At 40.3% G+C, this 22,049-nt stretch overlaps 1 protein-coding gene across 1 annotated transcript; it reads left to right on the forward strand.

Moving 5' to 3' along the window:
- The first annotated feature begins 340 nt into the window (after positions 1-340).
- LOC137594658 (neuropilin and tolloid-like protein 2) lies at positions 341-21,349 on the forward strand. Its single transcript, XM_068314266.1, has 10 exons — positions 341-800; positions 8,873-8,929; positions 9,157-9,300; positions 11,389-11,637; positions 12,126-12,173; positions 12,669-12,796; positions 14,983-15,211; positions 18,431-18,544; positions 18,713-18,843; positions 19,553-21,349. The coding sequence occupies exons 1-10, from the start codon at positions 791-793 to the stop codon at positions 20,288-20,290; spliced, it is 1,848 nt and encodes a 615-aa protein (XP_068170367.1). The 5' UTR covers positions 341-790; the 3' UTR covers positions 20,291-21,349.
- Positions 21,350-22,049: the final 700 nt, after the last annotated feature.

A 22,049-nucleotide genomic window follows, 5' to 3' on the forward strand; every position in this document is an offset into this window, starting at 1 on the left:
GTTTTTTCAAAAAAAACTTCACTAAGATCACAATATTGTCCATCGATGTGCTCTATTGTATGGTCTTTGGTGTAAAAAAATAACTCGTTTCAAAAGGTATATTTATTTAATTTATGAACATTTTCAGTGGTGCTATATTTGTTCTATCTCTATCTGCTTAGCTTTTTGAATTTCTATTTGTCTTTTTTCTTTACTTTTAAGATTTTTGTTTCGCAACAAGTCGTGTTTTATTTTGAAAAACGTTGCAGGAAAACATGACTTCATCGTGTGTGCCTTGATGCCGTTCGTGACAAGCCACTCACTGATGTAAGCAGCGCCCACGTTTTAAATGAGCCTCGTCCAGGAGCATTTCTCACTCCTGTTACAATCGGAGATTACACAGAGGTGGGTTCTCCTCCTCTTGCTCCACTTCCCCCGACGACCCCTCTCTCGTTGTCTCTCCATCATCCAGATGTGACTTTTGGATGCGTGCCTCTCACACAGCGCGTCAGTCTACCTGGATCAGTCCGTCCCCACATGCAGCCCACTGTGGTCCCACTGGAGGCTGTGTTAGCAGTCATGATGCCAGGCTGAGCGACTCGCACCAGTGTTCATCATCCAGTCGACCGCAGCCCACTGAAGAAGACCTCGTCGCTGCTTTGCTTGGAACGTGGATCCGCTTAATGGATTTACTGTTGTAAAGAGAAAAGTTGGATCATGTGAAAAAGCTGACTGATCCCCTAAAAAAGGACAGAATGGGAGGGCGTTTTTAGAAAAGTGCTTTGGGATTGGAAACACATCGAGAGAGGAGATGTTCGGAGGTGAGTTCTTTCTAAGTGAGGTTTTCCGGGCATCAAGGTCTAGTCGTGTCTTCATTAGAAGGGAATAATCTGTAATTTATCTTTCCTCTTTCTTGAACGGAATATGTTATATTTGCATGTGATGTGGATTCTAACACATCAAAAGCACTAAAGGCTGAAATTACAAATATGTGGATCAGCCACTGAGCAGATATAACCTTACATTTCTCTATTCTTGACTTGTTCGTTTGTCTTCATCCAAACCTGTTGGGAATGTTCATATTAAATTGTGATTTTTACATCCAAATGATCGATCTCGCCGTTAAACGTATTTAGAACACGCCGATCCAAGTTCGATCTGCTTGTGTGCTTCGAGAAAAGCCAGGTCCTCTGAGTTAGTCTGATGGGGTTCAACTGACCAGAACACACTCAATGTAAAATATAAACTACAACAACCTAACACCAAACGGCTCCCTAAAGCCGTCAGTAGTCTTCTGTCTGAGCATTTAAACGATGCTTTATTGTCCCATTATAAACCTGCAATATTACGGAAATTTTGAGGGAAAGCGTCAGAACCAGGGAGATTTTCCTGCTTGTTTGGGTACCCCGATGTCTTTTTCTCTGCACAACAGCCTGCGCGCATTGACTGTGCTGCTTGATTATAATAAGGGGGGGAAAAAATCAGGAATCACTACACGTTCGTTCCCTTTAAGCGACAGTAGTAATTTATCTCACTGACAAAAAATAAATAAATCGCGTATTATCTCTCACACAATGTCCCCATGAATGTGGCCTCAAAAAGACGCGCTGAAGGAGATTCATTGGTCAGCCTGGTTTTTTTTTCTTTCTTTCTTCAGGGCTATGAAGCGTTCATTCAGTATAAAATGGAAACGTGGCCACGTATTTTCACACTAATGTCAACTACCATCCCATAATAGACTATTTTATACTCCGTGACGAAGAAAACTCTTCACGCTGCCGCCAGACAATCACATCCGCTGCTTTGTGCGCGCGACGCTACTCGAACGTCTCGCGCTCCAGCCGCTGTCTCGCGCCTCTTACACCAGCGGCTGCTCCCCACACCTGAGGCGCGCGCCGCAGCGCGGCTGCAACGACGTAGTGATGTGTGTTGGTGTTTACCGCAGCAGCGCCGTGAATAAACAGGTAAATAGCTACCAAGGTCGGGCCTTAACTGTGACTTAATTACAGGTTACCTGTTCATTCCTTCATGTTGTCTCATTAACACGAGTAGCCACAGGTGGAGTCTGTCGCTATCTGTTGTCACGGACCACAGTTGCGTCATTTTATCTCAAATGAATCATGACGCGATAATTTAATCTGTGTATAGTTTGAGTTAATTATTTGAATTTGTAGGTATGTTCGTACGTTAAGTGAAAATTTACTTATTTGCAAAAGTCGACTGTTTTGATAGTTTTATAAGATATACGGTCAAAGTTCTCATCATTAGTTATTACATGATTTCTATTGTATTGTCCAAAGTTAGAAGACGCTGTGATGCCCTCTCTTATATGGACTCATTCCCGATTAGAATTAAAGACTAAATGTTTCTTCTTGGGTCACAGGCATGACCTGAAGCAGGCTTTCTGCTGAAACTCATGTTACCTGACTGGGGCTTCATTATTTGGAAGTTGGTTTTTTGGTTTTTTTTAGATTGTTACCCTTCAGGTCATTGTTAGAACCAAACAAGTGTGATTTTGAAGCAGCAATGGCTGCAATTTTAATTTTCTATTTATTTATAATGATAAAATATGTTCAAGCTGCATGAAAAATTAAATAATTTGCTTAATATGTGCCTTCATACACATGCCACTACAAAAGCAGCTATTTGCTTCATTAGTAGCTCAAACATCCTTAGCATTGAACTCTCCAAGACGACATTTTCCAACCAAAAATCTCTGAAGTAATGACTATAATTCATAGTGTTTTTGCTATCTCAATGATTTATTGACAGCATTGCCATGTTATAAACCTCCAAAGAGACCCAGCAGGATCTTTTTTCTTTTTTTTGCTTCTTGCATTTGTGTGTCCTGTTCACTAAACGTTCCTCCCACTTTTAAAGCTTCATTTCAAGATGATAGAGATAGAAGTAATGAGGAAATACTCAGCCTGAGGCCCTGTGTGTGTGTGAGCATGCGCGTGCGTGAACAAAATGAGTCAACTCAAAATGCATCCTCCTTGCATTCTTCTTCATTAAACCCACCCACCCACTCTTTGTCCTCCACCCTAGCGTTATGTGTGCCATTATGCAGCGTGCCAGACTCATGCTCACCCGCTAATGCGATGTGAGTGGCCAACCTATTACAAACACAGTGGGGATCAGGTCTACAGCGGCTTAGCAGACCAAGACAGGGTCAGGAGCGGTAACATTGTCACCTTCTGTGCAAGCATCATTATAATAAACCATATTTCACCTATTGTCTGAAGCAGTGCTTTGCCCTGTCATGGGTGCTGTAAGTGCTATAGGGGTGTGTAGTGCAATTTTTCCTTCTGTTATGCTTGTAGTGGCCAGGGACTTAATATTAGGAGCTCGTACTCATGGTTTGGATGAAAGTTGATGGCTTAAAACAATATTACATATTGTTTTCCTCCTGTATATTTTAATATGTCATCTACTAAATTTACTGATATGCTACCGTTTACAATTCTTTCCCATCTGCTGTGATTATCTGTACTTCTATGGGTCACTGGTATTATTTTACTAAATGCATTACAATAATTTTCCCACTGCTGCTACGAATTCTCAAAGCTGTGCTAGATCACACTGTATAGATACAACTTCTCAGTATACAACCATACACCAGTACTGCCAAAAAGAAAAGCACTACAAGCACATATTTAATGTCATAGCTGTCACTGCTACTGAGACACAATTCCAGAATTTTGCTCTACTGCAAAAATGAAAAATGTCTGGTCACCTTGAAACACTCGGTTTATTGTCAGAAAAGTGTTAGTGTTTCAGTAATCAAATTATAGCTGAACTAGCGTGAACCCGTGGAAATTCCACGATAATATAACAGTAATATCTGACTACGTTTGTTTTTTTTATTTTCTTTGCTGTCACAAGAAAACAAACGTCTGTGTCCGACTAAGCCATAACAGCTCTGTTTGTGTGGAACAGACGAAGGAGAAGACGAACGCCGCTTTGGCGTTATGCTCCAGGTAGACGTGAGTTCGGTCCTGGTGAATAAAGCAACGGGGTTCCCCACACAACAACGTGAGGTCCGTCACAATCAAAGAATATAAACCGCTATGTTTAAACGAAGCCAAAATGGCTCCGTAAGTGAGAGACATGCACCAATGTGAAGACCAGAGCTAACTCGGCTAGCGGCCCGAGCTTCCAGGTAGACGCCAGAAGCGTGACAGTGTGAGGTTTTCAAGTGCGGAATGACATAGATGAAAAACACAGAAGAATTGTTGTCTTAGAACAGGGACAACAAAGAATGGATGGACAAGGCTTAAACTGTAAAGAGAAAATGTCTACATTATTGAGAATCTCAATAAAAAGAGTGCTGATGTCGCTAAAAAAGCACAGCAACTTAACAAAATTGGTTGATCGACAATGCCTGGACAAACAACTGCAGGATTTTCATCAAAACAAAGGGGCTTTCTCCAGAGCAGATGAAAACAATGGTGATCAGGAGTGCAGAAGAGTTGGTGAAATACGAGCAATAAAGATGGACAAGAGTTTTTACTACACCTAAGATCTGTATAACAGAATCACTTCAATAGTGGGAGCTCTACACCAATTTTGGACACGTCAGAACAAAGGGGCTTGTTTTACATGGAACAGTTGAAAAACCATTCAACATTATCAATCCCAGAAACATGGATTAATGCAAAAAACAACAACATGGATTTCTGCTAGGAGGGATAACATTAAGTTTGAGACTTTAAAGAGCAAGTTGATATCTTTTGACAATAGACAGTAACAGCATGTGTAACTTTTAAAGTGTCTGTAACAAACTGGTTAATTCTTGGATAAGCACTTTCTGTCTGCTGAAAGAGGTGAATATGATCATTATATTCTTGTGAAGAACACTGGCAAGGTCAACTTCTTGTTTTGACTATCTATGATGTTAACAAACCTTGCTGTTTCTAGGAAGAATGTAAACACGGTCATGCTCTAGGTTATATCTGGGACAAAGACTAATAATATCTGGAAGTGGATAAGAGTATGAATTCTATCAAAATTCAATGGATGAACTGGTTGGAAAAAATTTAATGTCTGAGTTTATTGACAACATATTGTAATGAGAGAGCTGTTTGTTGATTCTGGGGGACTGGAATTTCACAAGCCTATTGGCTTCTACCCGTCAGCCCTTTTTTTTTTTAATGTTGTTGTTGATGTTGTAAATGTGATGAAGGTGTGAAGTCTGTTCTATTAACATGTCTGAAAAAAAACATGACAGAAGTCTGTATGTTGGGGTATATAGGAAACCAACACACACGGGACCAATACCTGCTTTTTGACTCTCACCACCCACTGGAGCACAAGCTAGGCATCATCAGGACCCTGCAAGACAGGGCTGATAGGCTACCAACCCGTGTCCAAGACCAGGTGAAAGAACACCAACACCTGAAAGGGTCATTGAAAACGTGTGGATATCCTTACTGGAACTTTGTGAAAGCTCACACAAGATCCAGAAAGGAGAACAATCCAGTGAGGACGGAAGAGAAAAAGCACAATTGTATAGTGATCCCGTATGTGTCTGGAGTGTCGGAAAAGCTGAGGAGGATCTTTAACAAACACAAGGTTCCTGTGTATTTTAAGCCGGGCAACACCCTCCGACAAAGACTGGTCCACCCAAAAGACCCCACACCACACAGTCAGAGGAGCAATCTGGTGTATGCAGTTAAATGCAACGAGGAATGCTCAGATGTCTACATAGGGGAAACCAAACAACTACTACACAGCGCATGGCTCAACACAGAAGAGCCAACACATCAGGACAGGACTCAGCAGCCTCCTTCACCTCAAGGAAGAGGGACACCCATTTCAGGACACCGATGTTCAGATCTTTGACAGGGAAGATAAATGGTTTGAGAGAGGAGTGAAAGAGGCCATCCACGTCAAAGTGGAGAAGCCATCTCTGAACAAGGGGGGTGGTCTGCGACATCACCTTTCTCCCATTTACAACTATGTCCTTTCAAAACTCCCAAAAAGATTGTCTCAGCAGATTGACCCAGATGATGTGTTTCATGCTAATGACCCTCATTAGCATACAAAGCTGAGGCCCCGTCCAGATGATGTCAGAATTTTTTGAAAACACAACTTTTTGAAAACGCATCGAAAACGATTCGCGTCCACACTACAGTGTTTTTTAAAAAAATCCACACGGAAATGCATCAGTGCATTTATCAACACGTGTGGAAATTCACAGTGTTCCTCCTGGAGGAGAACCTCCATCACTGAGTTCTCCTACCAGCAGGCAGCGCATCCCAGTCTGACCCAGAACTGGCGTTGGCATCTTTGGCAAGGAACGTGAATGTTTAAATGAATGAATGAATAAATACATATATAAACTTTATGACACATAAATAAAGAAACAGACTAACAAATATTTAAGTGCAAAGCATGTTTATCTTCGATGTGGAGCTGTTATACATCAGAAAATAGACGGTTTTAGCTCTGTTTGTACATGTAGATACGGGTCACAAGCATGACGTCACAGCGGTTTTGGTCCCAGGGACACGCCCCCCGGATAAAAAAAGTTGTGGATACACCGTCCACACGACAACGCAGACCCAGTGTTTTCAAAAAAATCCACCTTGGCCAGTGTTTTCAAAAAGTTGCGTTTTCGTTCTGGATATCTGCGTTGTCGTGTGGACGGAAGGCGTAAACGCAAGAAAAAAGTTGCGTTTTCAAAAAGTTCCGTCATGGTGTGGACGGGGCCTGAAACTCACATCTCAGCGACCCCCCTTGACACCCCCACCAACAATCGTTGAGGAGCCAGACGGGTTTCAACAATTGTCGTTGGAATGTGAATAGCACTGACCACACCCCACAGGGTCTATTAACTGGGACATGATCAGCCACCCTCAGAACTGAAGAAGTCTCTTGGATGAGAGATGAAACGTCTTCAAGAACTTTCTTAACGTCCAGTGGATAAACAGCTTTTGGATAAATAAAACAAAAAAAACCCAAATTTATGTGAGTTTTTCCATTTACTGTACTTCATTAACCTTGAAAAGACCACTCTTGCTAGATGCAGATGCAGGTATTCTCTGTTGTATTCCTTCTGAATCTAAAGTTATAAATGGTAACGTCACTCTAGCAGTGTGTCTATTCCTGACTGTTTTTCAATCTTGCAGCTCCATCATTTACAAGATGATTCATCACCAAATGCCTTTGCAATTTTTTCAAGCATTGCTCTCTCATGAATGCTTTGTACTGACAATGTTATGATTATTGAATTTTCCTAAAAGGACAATTACAGTCATTTTTCTTCTTCATCATTAAATCCTGAGTATAAACATGTATTAATATGTGCCTCCAGTATTTGGTAACTTATGATTAGCTTTGTCTCATGGATCTTTTCCTGTTTCTGCGACACATTTTAAATGTACTGGCTTAAGTAGGGATTTTCCTTTAACTCTTATTACACTATGAACACGCCTCCACTTTCAGATCACATGATGTTTTTAAACCATTCGTAACAAATTATCTGTCAGGTGGATTGCTGTGCGCATATTTACACAACAGTATAGATGTGACACTGACTTCTGGTTTTTATTTTGAGCCGATTGATCAAGGAAACCAGAGATATGACTGCTTTCATTTGATTTAAGACAAGAGGTTCAAATTACTACTTTTATTGTTATACTGTAATCAGATGGCAGGCACCATTTCTGTCCATATAGTCGCTACTGCACAAGCTAGGATACTACTCACGGTATTTAGTCGTTACCGGTCGCTAGTAATGGTAGTTAGTGGCACGCTAACGACTACCGCTATCGACTGTGCTACCGTGCGCAGTGTGCGCTGGTACCGCACGGTGTTTTCCACTACCAACGCCTAATTCCTCTTTTTCGGTATCAGTAAGTCACAGCAGGTGAAGCCCCTGACCCACAAGGACTTCCAGGGACTTCCAGGTTGAGCTGTGGTCCAGCTATGTCAGGTGGACATGAGTGGCAGATCAAGCTCTGCCACGTCACGTAGTTAGGACTACTACCTACATGACACACAGCTGTGTCTCATTTTGAACAGAAACTGCTTTAAAGAGTGGCATAAGTGACACAAACTGTATATAGTTATTTTAGAAGCCTATGGCAACCTTTTTGGAGTTCAAATCAATTTGATGAGCATGCTTTTTGGTTTTATAGGTGCAATAAAATATAATTTTTCCATTTTCGAAGATGACTGTATGTCTATTTTGGCCCAATATGTCAGTGTAGTAAGTTATACGCAAATAATAACTATCTCTTCATATAGCTGAAGTTGTGCTGAAGATAACAATACCAAGCATGGATATGTTAAATCATTTTTAATGTGGTATACAGTGCGTGAACGAGCATTCGTGCATCAACTTCCGCAACTCCAACTCATCGCAGATTTTTGGTAGGCAGTCATGTGATACCGTGCATGCATTCTATTGGCTGACGGCATCCAGATGTGTGGTTCATTCAGTCAGTCTCGGACTCGTGAGACACAAAAGTGCTTTAAACAGTCGATAAGACTGTGGGAAAAGGTGATACAGATAGAAGGTGGTTTAATATCAGTATGGGGAGGGTTCATAAATGTTTAAATTACCATAAATAATAAGATAAATGGATCGCGATCCCCATTGTGGATTCCTTAGTCGTGTGTGATTCCTGGAATGCATTAACCGCAAAGTACTAGGATCAAAGGTACTAAAATATGGCCACAATAGGTCAGGGATCAGTTAATAAAAATGTGATGATCTGTAATTTACACTCTATTCATCAACACCACATGAAGTCAGCTCTGCAGACCATCATTAATTTATTCCATGTCTGTGTGTGTTTATTCTGTTTCATTGTTGAACACTAGATATGAAGTCAGTATTATGTCACCTGTAACTGATGTTTCATACTGTATATCTGTTTTGCAGCTTGGATACTCTTCTTTCTTATAGAAGAGGGTTTTGCTCTGGCACAGAGAACCAAAGGTAAGCCAAGCCCCCCCAATGCCTTTCTGAAGTTTCTCCAGTATTGAAGAGGTCTGGATGGAGGTAGCATCTACTAGTCTTTTACTGCCTTTCTTCCCACAAAACTCAATGCCAGATTTTCCATCAGTCCTACTGATTCTCCTTTTGCTTTCCCCTTACTTCCAATCTCATTGATCATCAGACTCCAGGCTCTAATAACCCCTTTGTCCTCTGAATTCTACTTTAAGATTCCCCAAGCAATCATGGCGGCCAGAGCCCCAGCCAGAACGACTGTGGCACATGGGTCCGCAACATCAATGGTGGGGTGTTCACATCCCCAAACTACCCCAATACCTACCCACCCAACAAAGAGTGTGTTTACATCCTGGAAGGTAAAGAAGGGTCCTTTCGGAATGCTTCATCTCCTGCACTGTAGCAAAAGCAGCTGACACAGCTGCCCGCCTTTCAGCATCGTCAGTGAATGTCATTAGCCTGACTGATGCTGTTATATAAAACCTCACCCATGTCTGATTTTCTGCTTCTTTGCTGGCAGGCAACCAGCCTGACATTTTCTGAGTGAGCCATCCTCAGTTTCACCCCACAAATATAACCCTTTGAAAATGATGGAGAGTGGCGCTTTGTGGTCGCCCCTGACTTCTGGCCTAATCACAGAAGTGCTGTGTTCATCGCTATTGACAGGGTGCACCAGAAGATTTTGCTGTTATATTAAACATAAAAGAAATGAACATGTGCTATACAATTTAGCTTTAGTGCCACATCGTTCACTTGCAAGTGTCCTTGTCCACGCTTTAGTGTTTACCAGAAAAATGACATCCATCAATCATTTGGTTGCAGCACAGGGGACATAAAGGAAAACATCATTGGCAGCTATAATGGATGAGGTCTGGAATATCGGTGTATGTGTTGCCATAAAAAGTTGATGAACTTTATAGCAGCACAGCATTTCTTGCAGAAGATGTGATTGTTACTTGACTTGCTGTGATGAGGAATATTTATTCTCGCATGGCTCAAGGACTCCCCCTGTGGACAAATCAAGGCTAGAACTATAGCTGATCAATAAGCCGTGACTCCATCATTGGCACCCCTCTGCTGTGTGCAGATATGCCTCACAGTGAGTCTGAAAAGTGACAGATGGAGCCAATCACTTGCTATTATTTGTTCCTGAATAGCTCTAGTCATATTTATAACCAGAATCTCAAGGATATTCTTTTGTGTTGCTTTCATGGAGATGATAAAAAGCTCATGTTTGGTTTAAGTGGTAATCACACAGCCCTGTTACAGTTTGTGGTTAGTTGGGCCAGTCCATCAGCAGTATATATCAAGTGAATATACTCTCTGCTCTTCCTTTGGAAGCTGTGTCATATGTGAGAGTAGAGAAAGAGACACTTACAGAAATAAGGCAACTTAAGTCATTCATAGCAGGCGGTCCAGGCATATGAACTACTTGATCTGGCAGAAACAGAGAATATTCATGCTCAATTACAGAAAACAGACTCACAGCTTCTCACAGAGTATTGAACATTCTGTGTTGTTTAATTCCAGTTGCACATGTAACCTCTGATGGAGCATGCTTGGCAATTCCGTTCCACAAATAATATGGAGCCACATTTCAGTTCCTTTGTTTAGTATGATTCATCACATGAGGCAGGTGTGAACTGCCCCTGTTAAATATTTCCTCCGTGTGTATTTGTGGAGAGTGTTATTAAAGACCTCATTTGTTCACATAGAGACAAGCTCTGGGCATCCTGACACGTGAAGTAGTGAACTGCAGTTCATCCTGTGAGTTCAGGGGTCTGGAGAGCAAAGCTGAAATATGTCTGTGTATGCTTATTCACATTTGTGTGCACATATATCATATCTCTTATATTATACATGCATCTGTGTGATGGTTGCATATGCAGATTTTCTCCTTTGTGTTTGTGGTTAATTAAGTAGAATTACAGTGTATGGGTAGCTCGTTGTGAAATCTAATGAAGGCTTGGTTTATAGATGCAGAATTTCACTTGGAATGCTGTTCACAAATGGAAAGTGTAAATCAGCTCATTTAAAAATTTTGTTTAATGTGTTTACTTGGTTCTAATACCATTTTATAGAAAAACCCAGGCTGTTGAGCTGAATTTGAGCATCAGATTTTAAATATTGGTTGTAAAGAATGAACACCTAACTCATCTGTTGTCAACAAAATGCTTCAGTTTCAATGCAAATGAAAACTTCTTAAAATTAGTTTTATGATGCATATGTTGATAGGACATTGAAAATACCTGACTTTTTTACTCTATGCTTTTTTGACAGTAGTATCGTTATCTTCATATCTAATGCCAAATGTTGCAAGATCATGTTAGAATCCCATCCTGGTTTTTGTGTGTCCTACAGGGGCAAGATTTCATTCATTCCTTTCAAAGATTCACACCCTTTGTTTCCTTTCTTTCTTTATTTCCCCTCTTCCTTTTTCTGAAAAGCTCTCCCAAGGCAAAGGATTCAGCTGGCTTTTGATAAGAATTACTACATCGAACCATCATTCGAGTGCCGCTTCGATCACATTGAAATCCGGGATGGGCCATTTGGGTTCTCACCCCTCATTGATCGTTTTTGTGGGGGGAAGAACCCAGGCCTGGTTACATCAACAGGACGTTTCATGTGGATTAAGTTCACCAGCGACGAGGAGTTGGAAGGCCTTGGCTTCCGCATCAAGTATACCTTTATTGCAGGTATAGACTCCACACATAAGGTATATTGGATGTAAATATAATTTCATTCCATGCCTTCAGGTTCATTTCTACATACAGTATATCAAGGCTTTTGGTCCCATGAGTGTGATCTTGATCTAGTTAGTCTGCTTTAGAAAAGTCCCCTGAAGCATAAGGAGAGTCTGACGTTATTGTGTCAGAAAAAAGACCATCCTTCCGTAAAATGTCTTCTCCATCTTGGGTTTGTAGTTTACCAGTAAAAGATCAACCATCATAGCCATTTTTGTTCCTCAGCAGAAAAATATTATACAATAAAAATATCATCCATACGCCCTAAAGAATTTGCCAAGAAATCAGTATTTTCCATCATGCAATGAATATTGGCTTTAAGCAGAACATTTCCTGCTTTATCTGTCCTGCCTTAAAAGGATCTTAATATGTGGTCTTGGTTTTCTTATTTCTGCTGTGTGCACTGAGAGTAACATTTCTTCCAAATCTTATCACTTCAGACCCTGATTTCCATCTGCACGTGGGTGGATTGCTGAATCCAATCCCAGGTAAGAGCCTCAGTATTTCACTTGTTTTGTGGTCGATCACTTTTGAAAAGCTCCTTTTTACTTCGAAGCTTACTGAAGGCTCTGCCTCTGAGACAAAAGCTGACTGTGCAAATGTACTGTTAGAACAGTTATTCTGACAATTAAGACTTGTTTTTCACATACAGTTTATGTTCATATGTAAGCATTTAAAGGAACATACACCAGTCTAGCAGCTTACGCATGTCTTTCTGATCTTGTTTCTATGCCTGGTTGTCCTCTATCCTAATCCCCTGTGCTCTCTAAGTTCAATCTTAAGTCCTTTGCTGCGTTGAATGAATGTTTCATTAGTCCCTCTGTCTAACATTCTTTGTCGTATCTGACCCTTTTACTTATTTACCTTCTGCTTTTTCTTTTCCCTTTGACCTCTTTCTCACCTCCCCTCTCTTTCATTCTTCTTTATCCCTATCACTTACTATGTCTTCTTAACCTTTTCTCTGCATTACTCTGCCACTACAGACTGTCAGTTTGAAATCAGCGGATGGGATGGAATTATTCGCTCCAGTCAGGTGGATGAAGAGGAGAGGGTGAAGCCTGGTGATGCTCTAGACTGTATCTGGACCATCAGAGCTCCTCCTCAGTCCAAGGTCAGTACCAGAGGCTGTATTAGTAGCCAATGCATCATCTTTTTCTTCTGCTTTCTGAATTTATAAGAATTTAAAATAGCTTTTTGACAAAATTGCAGCATCAAAACAACACATGAAATATTACATGTCAAGGAGTTTGTTGATCTGTTTTAGGGATCTTTGCTACTGAGTCATGCACAGCGTTGTTCTTGATGATAATCTACCATAGTTTCCTTTTTGATGATGCTATAATTGCACATCTTTCTTATCATTAAGGTGTTGATATATTTGACAAGCTGGCACAAAAGTCAGTTAGACAGTGTATTATTAACAGGAAAGAATGAGGAGGACAAACTACTCAGTTGGGTGGGTTCTACGTACTCGGAACAGAGGTATTTTACATTCCTAGTGATCACTGTTGTTCCTTTGAGAGTGAAATGAAGGTCAGGCAATCAGTGGTCGAGAAACCCGGTCTTACATATTGCAGGGTCTATTGATGAAGAGGCTCAGCTGTGCTGCAAAGGGGAGGTGGGTTGAAGGGCTGGTAAAGATAAAGGCTGGGCAGAGCGATGCCTCTGACACAGACTGTGACAGAGAGTTGAGTACCATAAGTTTCTCTCGGATGACTTGCTCTGTCACTTCACCTTGAATGTGTTTTCCGCCTCAGTGTAATTTTTTTTTTTTCTGTGATTTTGTCTTAGCGTAAAAACAAATGTTTCAATATACAGTACAGTGCAAGTGCAAGGCTTGTCTCCTGCTCAAAACCAAAAGCCACAAAGAACGTATCCTCCAGCCTTCATGGTAATGGTAGTGGTACAAATACATTTAGGGACAATGCAGATCAATGTATTTATGAGATAAACCTGGAGAATTGTTTTGCTCACTGTGGAGGTCCGGTGATATTCCTAAAAAAATATGGTATTCACAGTCCTTTTGAAATTACAACCAGAGCCCAGTTTCCTTGACTCAGTGCTTCTCTGCTTATGAGTCTAAATCTTAAACATGCTGCTATGCCATTCACTGGCCAGAATACAGTATAGCAATAAACACGCATGCTCACCCAAATTCATCACCTAATTTAATGTAATGCTCATATACTGTCACAAATTCCATAATACATTATAACTGAGCATGATGTAAAATAAGAAAATACCCCGCACACACTACAGTATGTTATGCATAGACTTGTAAATATTCATGCATGACGCACAAATGCAGCAATTTCAGATGCATACGCACACACGTTCTGACAGATTAGAGCCCACAGACTTTTCATTGGTTCTTTGTGTGTCGTGTGAGGCAGAGGTGAAAATTATCTGGATTCAGTCGCTGCACTGACTTTCCCCATCCAGATTTTAGCTCGACGAAGTGGAAGGAACACAGCAGTATTCTCACAGCTCTTACTGCTGCATGTTCACAGGTGCTTGTGTGTTAATGTGCTCACATTTTATGAAAGTTTTTACACCCCTGTGGGTAAGAACTGCTGATTAAAATTATTCACAAAATTTGAGTAAATGTATGTTGTAATTACTTTGTCAATTCAATCTAAATAATATTATTATGCACAGGCAAATGATAAGCGGCTGTGCTGGCAGGTATCTGGGGAGTACGGCATTTGTGTGATTCAAATAGATAGAAGCTCATGGCAGACCTCCGGTGGACAGGTGAACACTGTCAGCTCTGTAATCATCCTTTGACACAGTCGCTTCAGTTGGAAAATCAAAGATGGAAGTAAATAAATCCATTTATCTGCATTATTATTATTATTATTATTATTATTATTATTATTATTATTATTATTATTATTATTATTATTATTATTATTATTATTATTATTATTTCTATCGGACTGCCACAAATCAAAATGCCGGCTAAACTAAAACCTATGTGAATGCAGGATAGAGAAATGTTATGGCATATGTTTTATGTTATTCATTACTACTATGGGCTGTTTTGTTTATTGGCCATTACAATGTATAGTCTTTGCTATGAAATGATGTGATTTGTAGTTTTATAAGTTGAAAAGGACCATTCAATCATATTCTTGTCGTTATCTGTGACTTATGATTTTACCTATATTTACTTTGTTAAGGTAAAGTTTATTCTTCATCTGTTTTGCACTCCTAAAGAGAAAATTGGCTCATTGGAATGAACTGAAGATTGTAGTCCATTCACCTCCACATTGATTTGAATATGTGTGTCTGCAGATATACCTGCGCTTCATGGAGTACCAGATGGAACACTCTAATGAGTGCAAGAAGAATTTTGTTGCTGTTTATGACGGCAGCAGCGCCATTGAAAACCTCAAGGCTAAGTTCTGTAGTACAGTGGCTAATGATGTAATGCTCGATAATGGCGTGGGAGTTGTCCGAATGTGGGCTGATGAGAAGAGCCGACTCAGCCGGTTCCGCATGCTCTTCACGTCCTTTGTTGATCGTGAGTACTGATCTGAATTTGGACTGAACTCTCTTTGATTTTATTGTTCCATTATTGTTAAATTGTATCGTTATGCTTACATGGTGACATTTAGTTAATTCATTTCATTCTTTCACAGGTTTGATGCTACGGTATTGCTAAAATCTTTATGGCTATATTTTTTCATTCCCTCTGTGGTTTTAGACAGATCATTTGTCTGATATGTTTCTAACATTCACATTTTAACTTTTATGAGGGCAATGGCTAAGTTATGCTTTATATTTTCACTTTCTGTCATTGAAGGATGTAGATCAGATTCCATGTCCTTGTTGCGGTTTGAGTGTGTTTAAAGTTCACAGAAAGACAAAAATCCTTTCCAGTTTCCTATTCCCTTGATGTCCGAGTTACCCTCTGTTATGGAATTGAACAAAAGGCATCATGTGTCATTACTTTACTGTAACAGCCACATAAGTATCCGCCCCTACACAGAAGCTGACTCAAAAACATTTGATATACTGTATGTTGCCCTGCATCCCGGCCACAGCATCAGTGTCTAAAACACTAAAATGACATTTCAGCATGGAATACCAATTACATTGTCCATATTTAAAGCACAGATATGAGAAAACGTATTATGCACTCCAGCATTTGTAAATAACTGAAAGCATTGATATGCATGATACTGTGCTTAATAAAGCCTACCAAAAGGAATTTATTTATTCTGATCAAAAGAAGAGCTGAGTAGCCTTAATGGGTCTACTGGAGGTAATTATACATAAAGCTTCATCATTTTTAAAACAAGGAATTTTTAAACAGTTACTTTTAAATGTTTCACATAAAGTAGAAGAAATTGACATGCAAGAAACACCGTAATATTTTCATTAAATGCATGAATAGACTGAGATATTAATTGCCAAGTTTCCTGCAGGCCTCCCAAACCTTGGTTGAATGTTAATGTTGTTTTTCATCAGCAAACCCATAACCATTGCAGTCAGAACTTAATGGCCTTTTAAATTCAGTAAGCGTGTTTTTTTTTATTCTAAGAGTCCTTAAGACCATTTATATCCTCATTAATTCTGATCACACAGTTCATCTCAGTGGAGTCTGAAGTCTCTTGAATAACTCCCAAACTTTGTTTGGTCAGAGTCGGCGACTGAAGTTTACTTGGAGGTCAGAAGGAACTATTAATCTTTGTCACTCCCAGAACAAGATGAGTTTTGCCTTTTGCACTCCATCACCCTTAATGTGCTCTAATCTTCTGACAGAGACCCATCAAATCAGACTCTACTAAATACACACATACACCCACACATGCACAGTGCATGCATTCACACATCATTTGGGTGTTTGAATGTGGAGGGAGGATGGAGGTAAGAGGGAGGAGCAATGTTGACGTCCCATGTGAGGCTACATTTTGAAGGCGGGAGACTCATAATTGGTTTGGATTTGATGACAGAGTCGGGGGGGTAACTGCCATCTGCAGGCTTAGTGGAGAATAGATGTACTCCAACAAATGTATTTTCAAACTCTCACACACATTTAAATGCCCATCTGTCAAACCCTGAGGCAAAGGAAGCATGCATGCAAAGGGACGTGCTTCAGAGCATCATCTCGGTGGAGCTTGGAAAGGGGTGAAACCAGTGGAGCAGCCCAGTCTGTTTCAGCCATGATAAAGATGGGGAGTATGGCTGAAGTCACTAACAGTTGTTTGAAACACTAAAGGTGGACAATCCTGGCCTAAGAAAGAGAAGAAGAAAAAAGAAAGAGAAACAAAATAAGAAGAAGGAAAAGAAAGGACGGGCTAGAAGATTTGGAAAATATACAAGTGCTTGAAGGTTGTTGACAGGGAGGCTTGAACCAGGACCTGTTCTTCTCATTTTCATATCATAATTGTACTAACACTTATTTTGATCAACAGTAGTATATGTCATACTGTATGTAGGTCCTGGACGATGAATAACTCCCCAAAAATTTTTATAATTTTTTTTCTTTTTAATTATTTTGGGTGGAGTTGTGTAAGAAATTATTCAGAGTAGGTGGTTTAGTATGAAAAGCAGATTATTAAAGCCTTTGATTTAAATGTATCACTTATAATAAATTAGTCACAGCTTGACTCAACAGAAGAGGGACGAGAAGAAAATGAAAAATGTCTTATAAATGAAAGAATCTTACACCGAATGATTGTGCTGTAGTCAGCACTTAAAATGTCAACATTATAGTTTCACTTTGTTCAAACCATAATTTAAAAATTGTGAAGTTTTTTTTATATCTAATTATAAAGACTTTACATAGTTGTTGACTACTGTCACCAGGACGTATGTACTTGGGCTACATTAAGATTATTTTCAAACACTGATGACTGGGGGTTCAGTTGAGAGTTCTGATGGATTTTTTTCTTATATAAAAACAGTAAGTAACTCTGAACTATGACACAGTGTGAATGATCATTGGTGCATTGTGTTTCTGTCCATCACACAATTCCTCAGGCCTGATGAATTCAGTATTACACTACATGGCATGAAAATATTTTGAAAATATTATGCCACTGCCTTTCAGCCTTCCTTGCACTTCACCTGTCTCCCCTGTCATCCAAGATTGTCTTAATCAAAACTCTGGCAAATGTATCTTCCCTCAGCCACCCAGTGCTTCTTTCCGATAGGCAGTGCATCAGCCTCCCAAGCCCAGCAGCCAGCATCAATTACTGGCCATCTCTGTCCCTGCCATTGTTGCCTTGACAATATAACAGTCACTTTAATGTTTTGGTGTCTTGCAGCATTGGTCCAACCATTTTCCTCCCATGATGGCTCCAAGCTATTTCTACCACCACCCTCATCTTTGCCTTTCTTTAAATCTTTATCATATTCCATGTCTCTGCCTGCTCCTTTTTTCCAAGAATCTTCTCCTTTGAACTGTCATGGCGTGACATAAAAGCTGGAGCAAAGTAAAATAATATCTCCTCCCTTCATCACCCTGATGTCTGCAGAACATCATACCATATTTCTTTATGTGGATTCCCTCCGTAATGCCACTAAGAGCACATTAGATCATTTATGACATGCCTCTACACATTTTTACAGTCAAATTATGCATCTTTTGTTTTTGTTATTATTGTTTTATTTTTGATACTATCAAATGAGCCTCCAGTCATTTTCATGGCCAAGTTATATGCTGCCATGTTCTTTCAAAACAATGCCTTTTTTTCTGAATTTATTATATCTGTGTGTTGTGTCTGGCCCGCAGCCCCCTGCTCAGCCAATACATTCTTCTGCCACAGCAACATGTGTATTAACAACTCCTTGGTGTGCAATGGTGTTCAGAATTGCGTCTACCCGTGGGATGAAAACCACTGCAAAGGTAATCATCATCCTTTCTGCCAACTATTCACAGTTGGGGTTATTATGGTTAAATGGGGTTTGTGCTAGCAGGTTTTCAGGGTATTTCCTTACGTTTTTGTTTTGTGTTCTATTACATTCTTTATTGCTATTATTTTTTTGTTCTCTCCCTGCTCTCTCTATCCTCCAGAGAAGCGTTCTAAGGGGCTTTTTCATCAGATCACTAAAACCCATGGCACTGTCATTGGTGTTTCATCAGGAATAGTTCTGGTTCTTCTTATCATCTCTATCCTTGTCCAGATGAAGCAGCCACGGAAAAAGGTAACTCATCCTTTTTGGCGGACCTTTTGTTCAGCAGAGGAAAAAAAGACAAAAGACTATAATTAAAAGTGCTACAGTACAGAGTATCTCTGGAGACAGAGGTTACAAAAGAGCCACACCATTTTATTACACACAAGAAGTATTATAGCATATCATAATGTGTTTCATTTTAGTATACAGTAGTTTTCTTTTTTAGTTGAACTGTTCTGTTAACATGTTTCAGTTATTATTACTTTAAACTGATTTCCCACAATGCCAAGAGGTGAACATTTTTTTACAGCTCATCTATTGAGGTGTTTAGATATCTCCCACTTATACTCGTAAATGCCCTTTAAATTGGTGTCTCTTAAGGACATTTAGCTTATCTAGAGTCTGTAATGTTTTAGAAAGGTGTAGAATGAAAACACTTAAAATTAGTGTACAATCTTGTTTATTTTTTTATTTTCCCGTAACTCGTGCAGTGCCAGTTAAAATCATGCCTATGCCGGATGCAAGAAAACTCATAGACATATTTTTGCACTTGACTTATCATTATCTTTTTCAACTTTCATTTGTAATATGTGATTTATATTCTTATGCAAATTATTACAAATAATTTTGTTAAACATATTTGATTGACAATGGTCCGGCAGAACACATCTTGTTTCAAATGAAACTGAATTGTCACCAGTGTACAAAAATGGGTCTCATTGCTTTTTTCCTCTTCAAGGTTGTCGCTCGTCGGCCTGGTGTTTTCAACAAGGCAGGCTTCCAGGAGGTGTTCGACCCACCCCACTATGAGCTCTTCTCTCTGCGTGATAAGGAAGTCTCATCAGATTTAGCCGATCTTTCTGAGGAAATGGATAGCTTTCACAAGCTGCGTCGCTCCTCCACCATGTCCAGATGTGTTCATGAGCACCACTGTGGCTCGCAAGGCTCAGTGGCCACTGCTGGTGGCAGCATGAAGCACAGCCGCACCACCCTGAGTTCAATGGAGCTGTCTTACCACAACGACTTTTCCAAGCCACCACCCATGAAGACTTTCAATGCTTCAAGCAGCTACAAGAAGAGCTGTTACGGCTACAAGCAGCACTCACAGACTCACGACTGCGACCAGCAGGTCATCGAGGACCGTGTCACTGAGGAGATCCCATGTGAGATTTATAGCCGTGGAGCAGGAGGAGCTGTTGGAGGAGCCACAGGTGGAGTAGGAATGGGAGGAGCAGGAGCATCTGGGATTGCAGGAGGAGGGATTGGCGGAGCAGTGGGGATAACTGGAGGAATGGCAATGGCAGGGGGGATGAGTATGGCAGGAGGAGTTGGCATGGCAGGGCCGAGTGGCATCGCTGGAGGAATTGGTGCTGGGATGGCAGGAGCCTGCGGAACCCTCAGTATCCGTAGTAACACCTCTCGTAACAGTGCCACCTTAGTTGACCCACAGCAGCGCTCTATGTCCATGGACTTCTAGACGAATACGAAATAGCTCTATGTTTCCCTCAATCAAAGAGAAGGATGAAGAAGAGAATACAGGAGAATCACAATAACCTCAAAATGAACACTCTTCTTCCCTCCTCTCCTCCACTGTCAAAACAGTTTTAAAGTATTGTGGGTGGCACTGAAGGGTCGTCTTTCAAAGTCTCGTCTGCAGGTTATGGAAATTAATCAAGACATGAATCAAGGAACTAAAAAAAGAAGGAAAAGAAACTATTGGCCCTATTTTTCAGGATACTGAAAGACGTCCACTGATTAGAGGGTGGAGACACCTTGTCTTTCCTTCGTTCTTCTATTCATTTGATCTCGCTTTTTCATTAGAGACAATTGATAAGAGAGTACTTGCATGCAGAGCCAGATTTCACTGTTTTGTAATCACTCCAACAGAGACAGCGAAGGACAAAGAAATCCCAGAATCTTTTTTCATTAATTCACCTCTCACGCACAGATATATAATATATAGTGAGTCTTCTAATCATTTTAGTCTTTATTTTTGTCAGTGTACTGTACTGTTAAAACCTGTATATATCCAGCCTCATGATGATGCTTGGATTTTAACTCTTTAATCCTTCACACATATTGCCCAGATCATCTTTAGATGATGACTGATCCATGACGTGGTGATGATGATGACTGTGATAATACTATTTGTAGTTTCATAGATACCTCTCCTGCACAGAGGGTATAAAAAATCTGGTCTCTGGTCAGGAAGAGCACATGAAGAGACTGTCACATTTAGATAGGAAGTGAGTGGTCTTCTCATGCTTTGTGTGCTTCTAGCAAACAAGAATTTAAGAGCTGAATTATTATTTAAGGGATATGAAATGTTTTTTGACTGGACTGAATGAAAATAGCAACCATCCCACTTCCAAACCCTACATCTATCAGAAGAAATTTGAATTTTTCAACTTCCCATGAACATTGTGTGTAAAAGAAGCACAACATGTTTTTCCAGAAAGAGAGACATTCCTTTGTGGGACTTATGACTTGAAACACTAGTTGTATAATTTCATTCTATTGAATTAAACAAGAGCTTTCTCGCCCTCTTCTGTGAGTCTTTGTCTTCATTGTAAACTAAAAAGATGTCAGGAGCACCATCAATACATTGGATGGTGATGCCAAAAGCTAACAAGAACATACACACACTGCAAATAAAGAATGGACACCTGGTAAATTTTAACATGGAAGTGTGTGTGTGTGTGTGTGTGTGTGTGTGTGTGTGTGTGTGTGTGTGTGTGTGTGTGTGTGTGTGTGTGTGTGTGTGTGTGTGTCTGTCTGTCTGTCTGTCTGTGTGTGTCTGTGTGTGTGTGTGTTTACATTCTTCTTTTCCTTTCGGCTTTTCCCTTCAGGGGTCGCCACAGCGAATCAATTGCCTCCATCTAACCCTGTCTTCTGCATCCTCCTCTCTCACACCAACTACCTTCATGTTCTCTGTCACTACATCCATAAACCTCCTCTTCGGTCTTTCCCCAGGCCTCATGCCTGGCAGTTCAAAACTCAGCATCCTTCTACCAATATATTCACTATTTCTCCTCTGGACATGTCCAAACCATCTCAGTCTGGCCTCTCTGACTTTATCTCCAAAACCTCTAACATGTGCTGTCCCTCTGATGTACTCATTCCTGATCCTATCCTCCTGGTCACTCCCAAAGAGAACCTCAGCATCTTCATCTCTGCTACCTCCAGCTCTGTCTCCTGTCTTTTCCTCAGTGACACTGTCTCTGGACCAAACAACA

Source organism: Antennarius striatus, chromosome 1, assembly GCF_040054535.1.
Source record: "Antennarius striatus isolate MH-2024 chromosome 1, ASM4005453v1, whole genome shotgun sequence".
NCBI lineage: Eukaryota > Metazoa > Chordata > Actinopteri > Lophiiformes > Antennariidae > Antennarius > Antennarius striatus.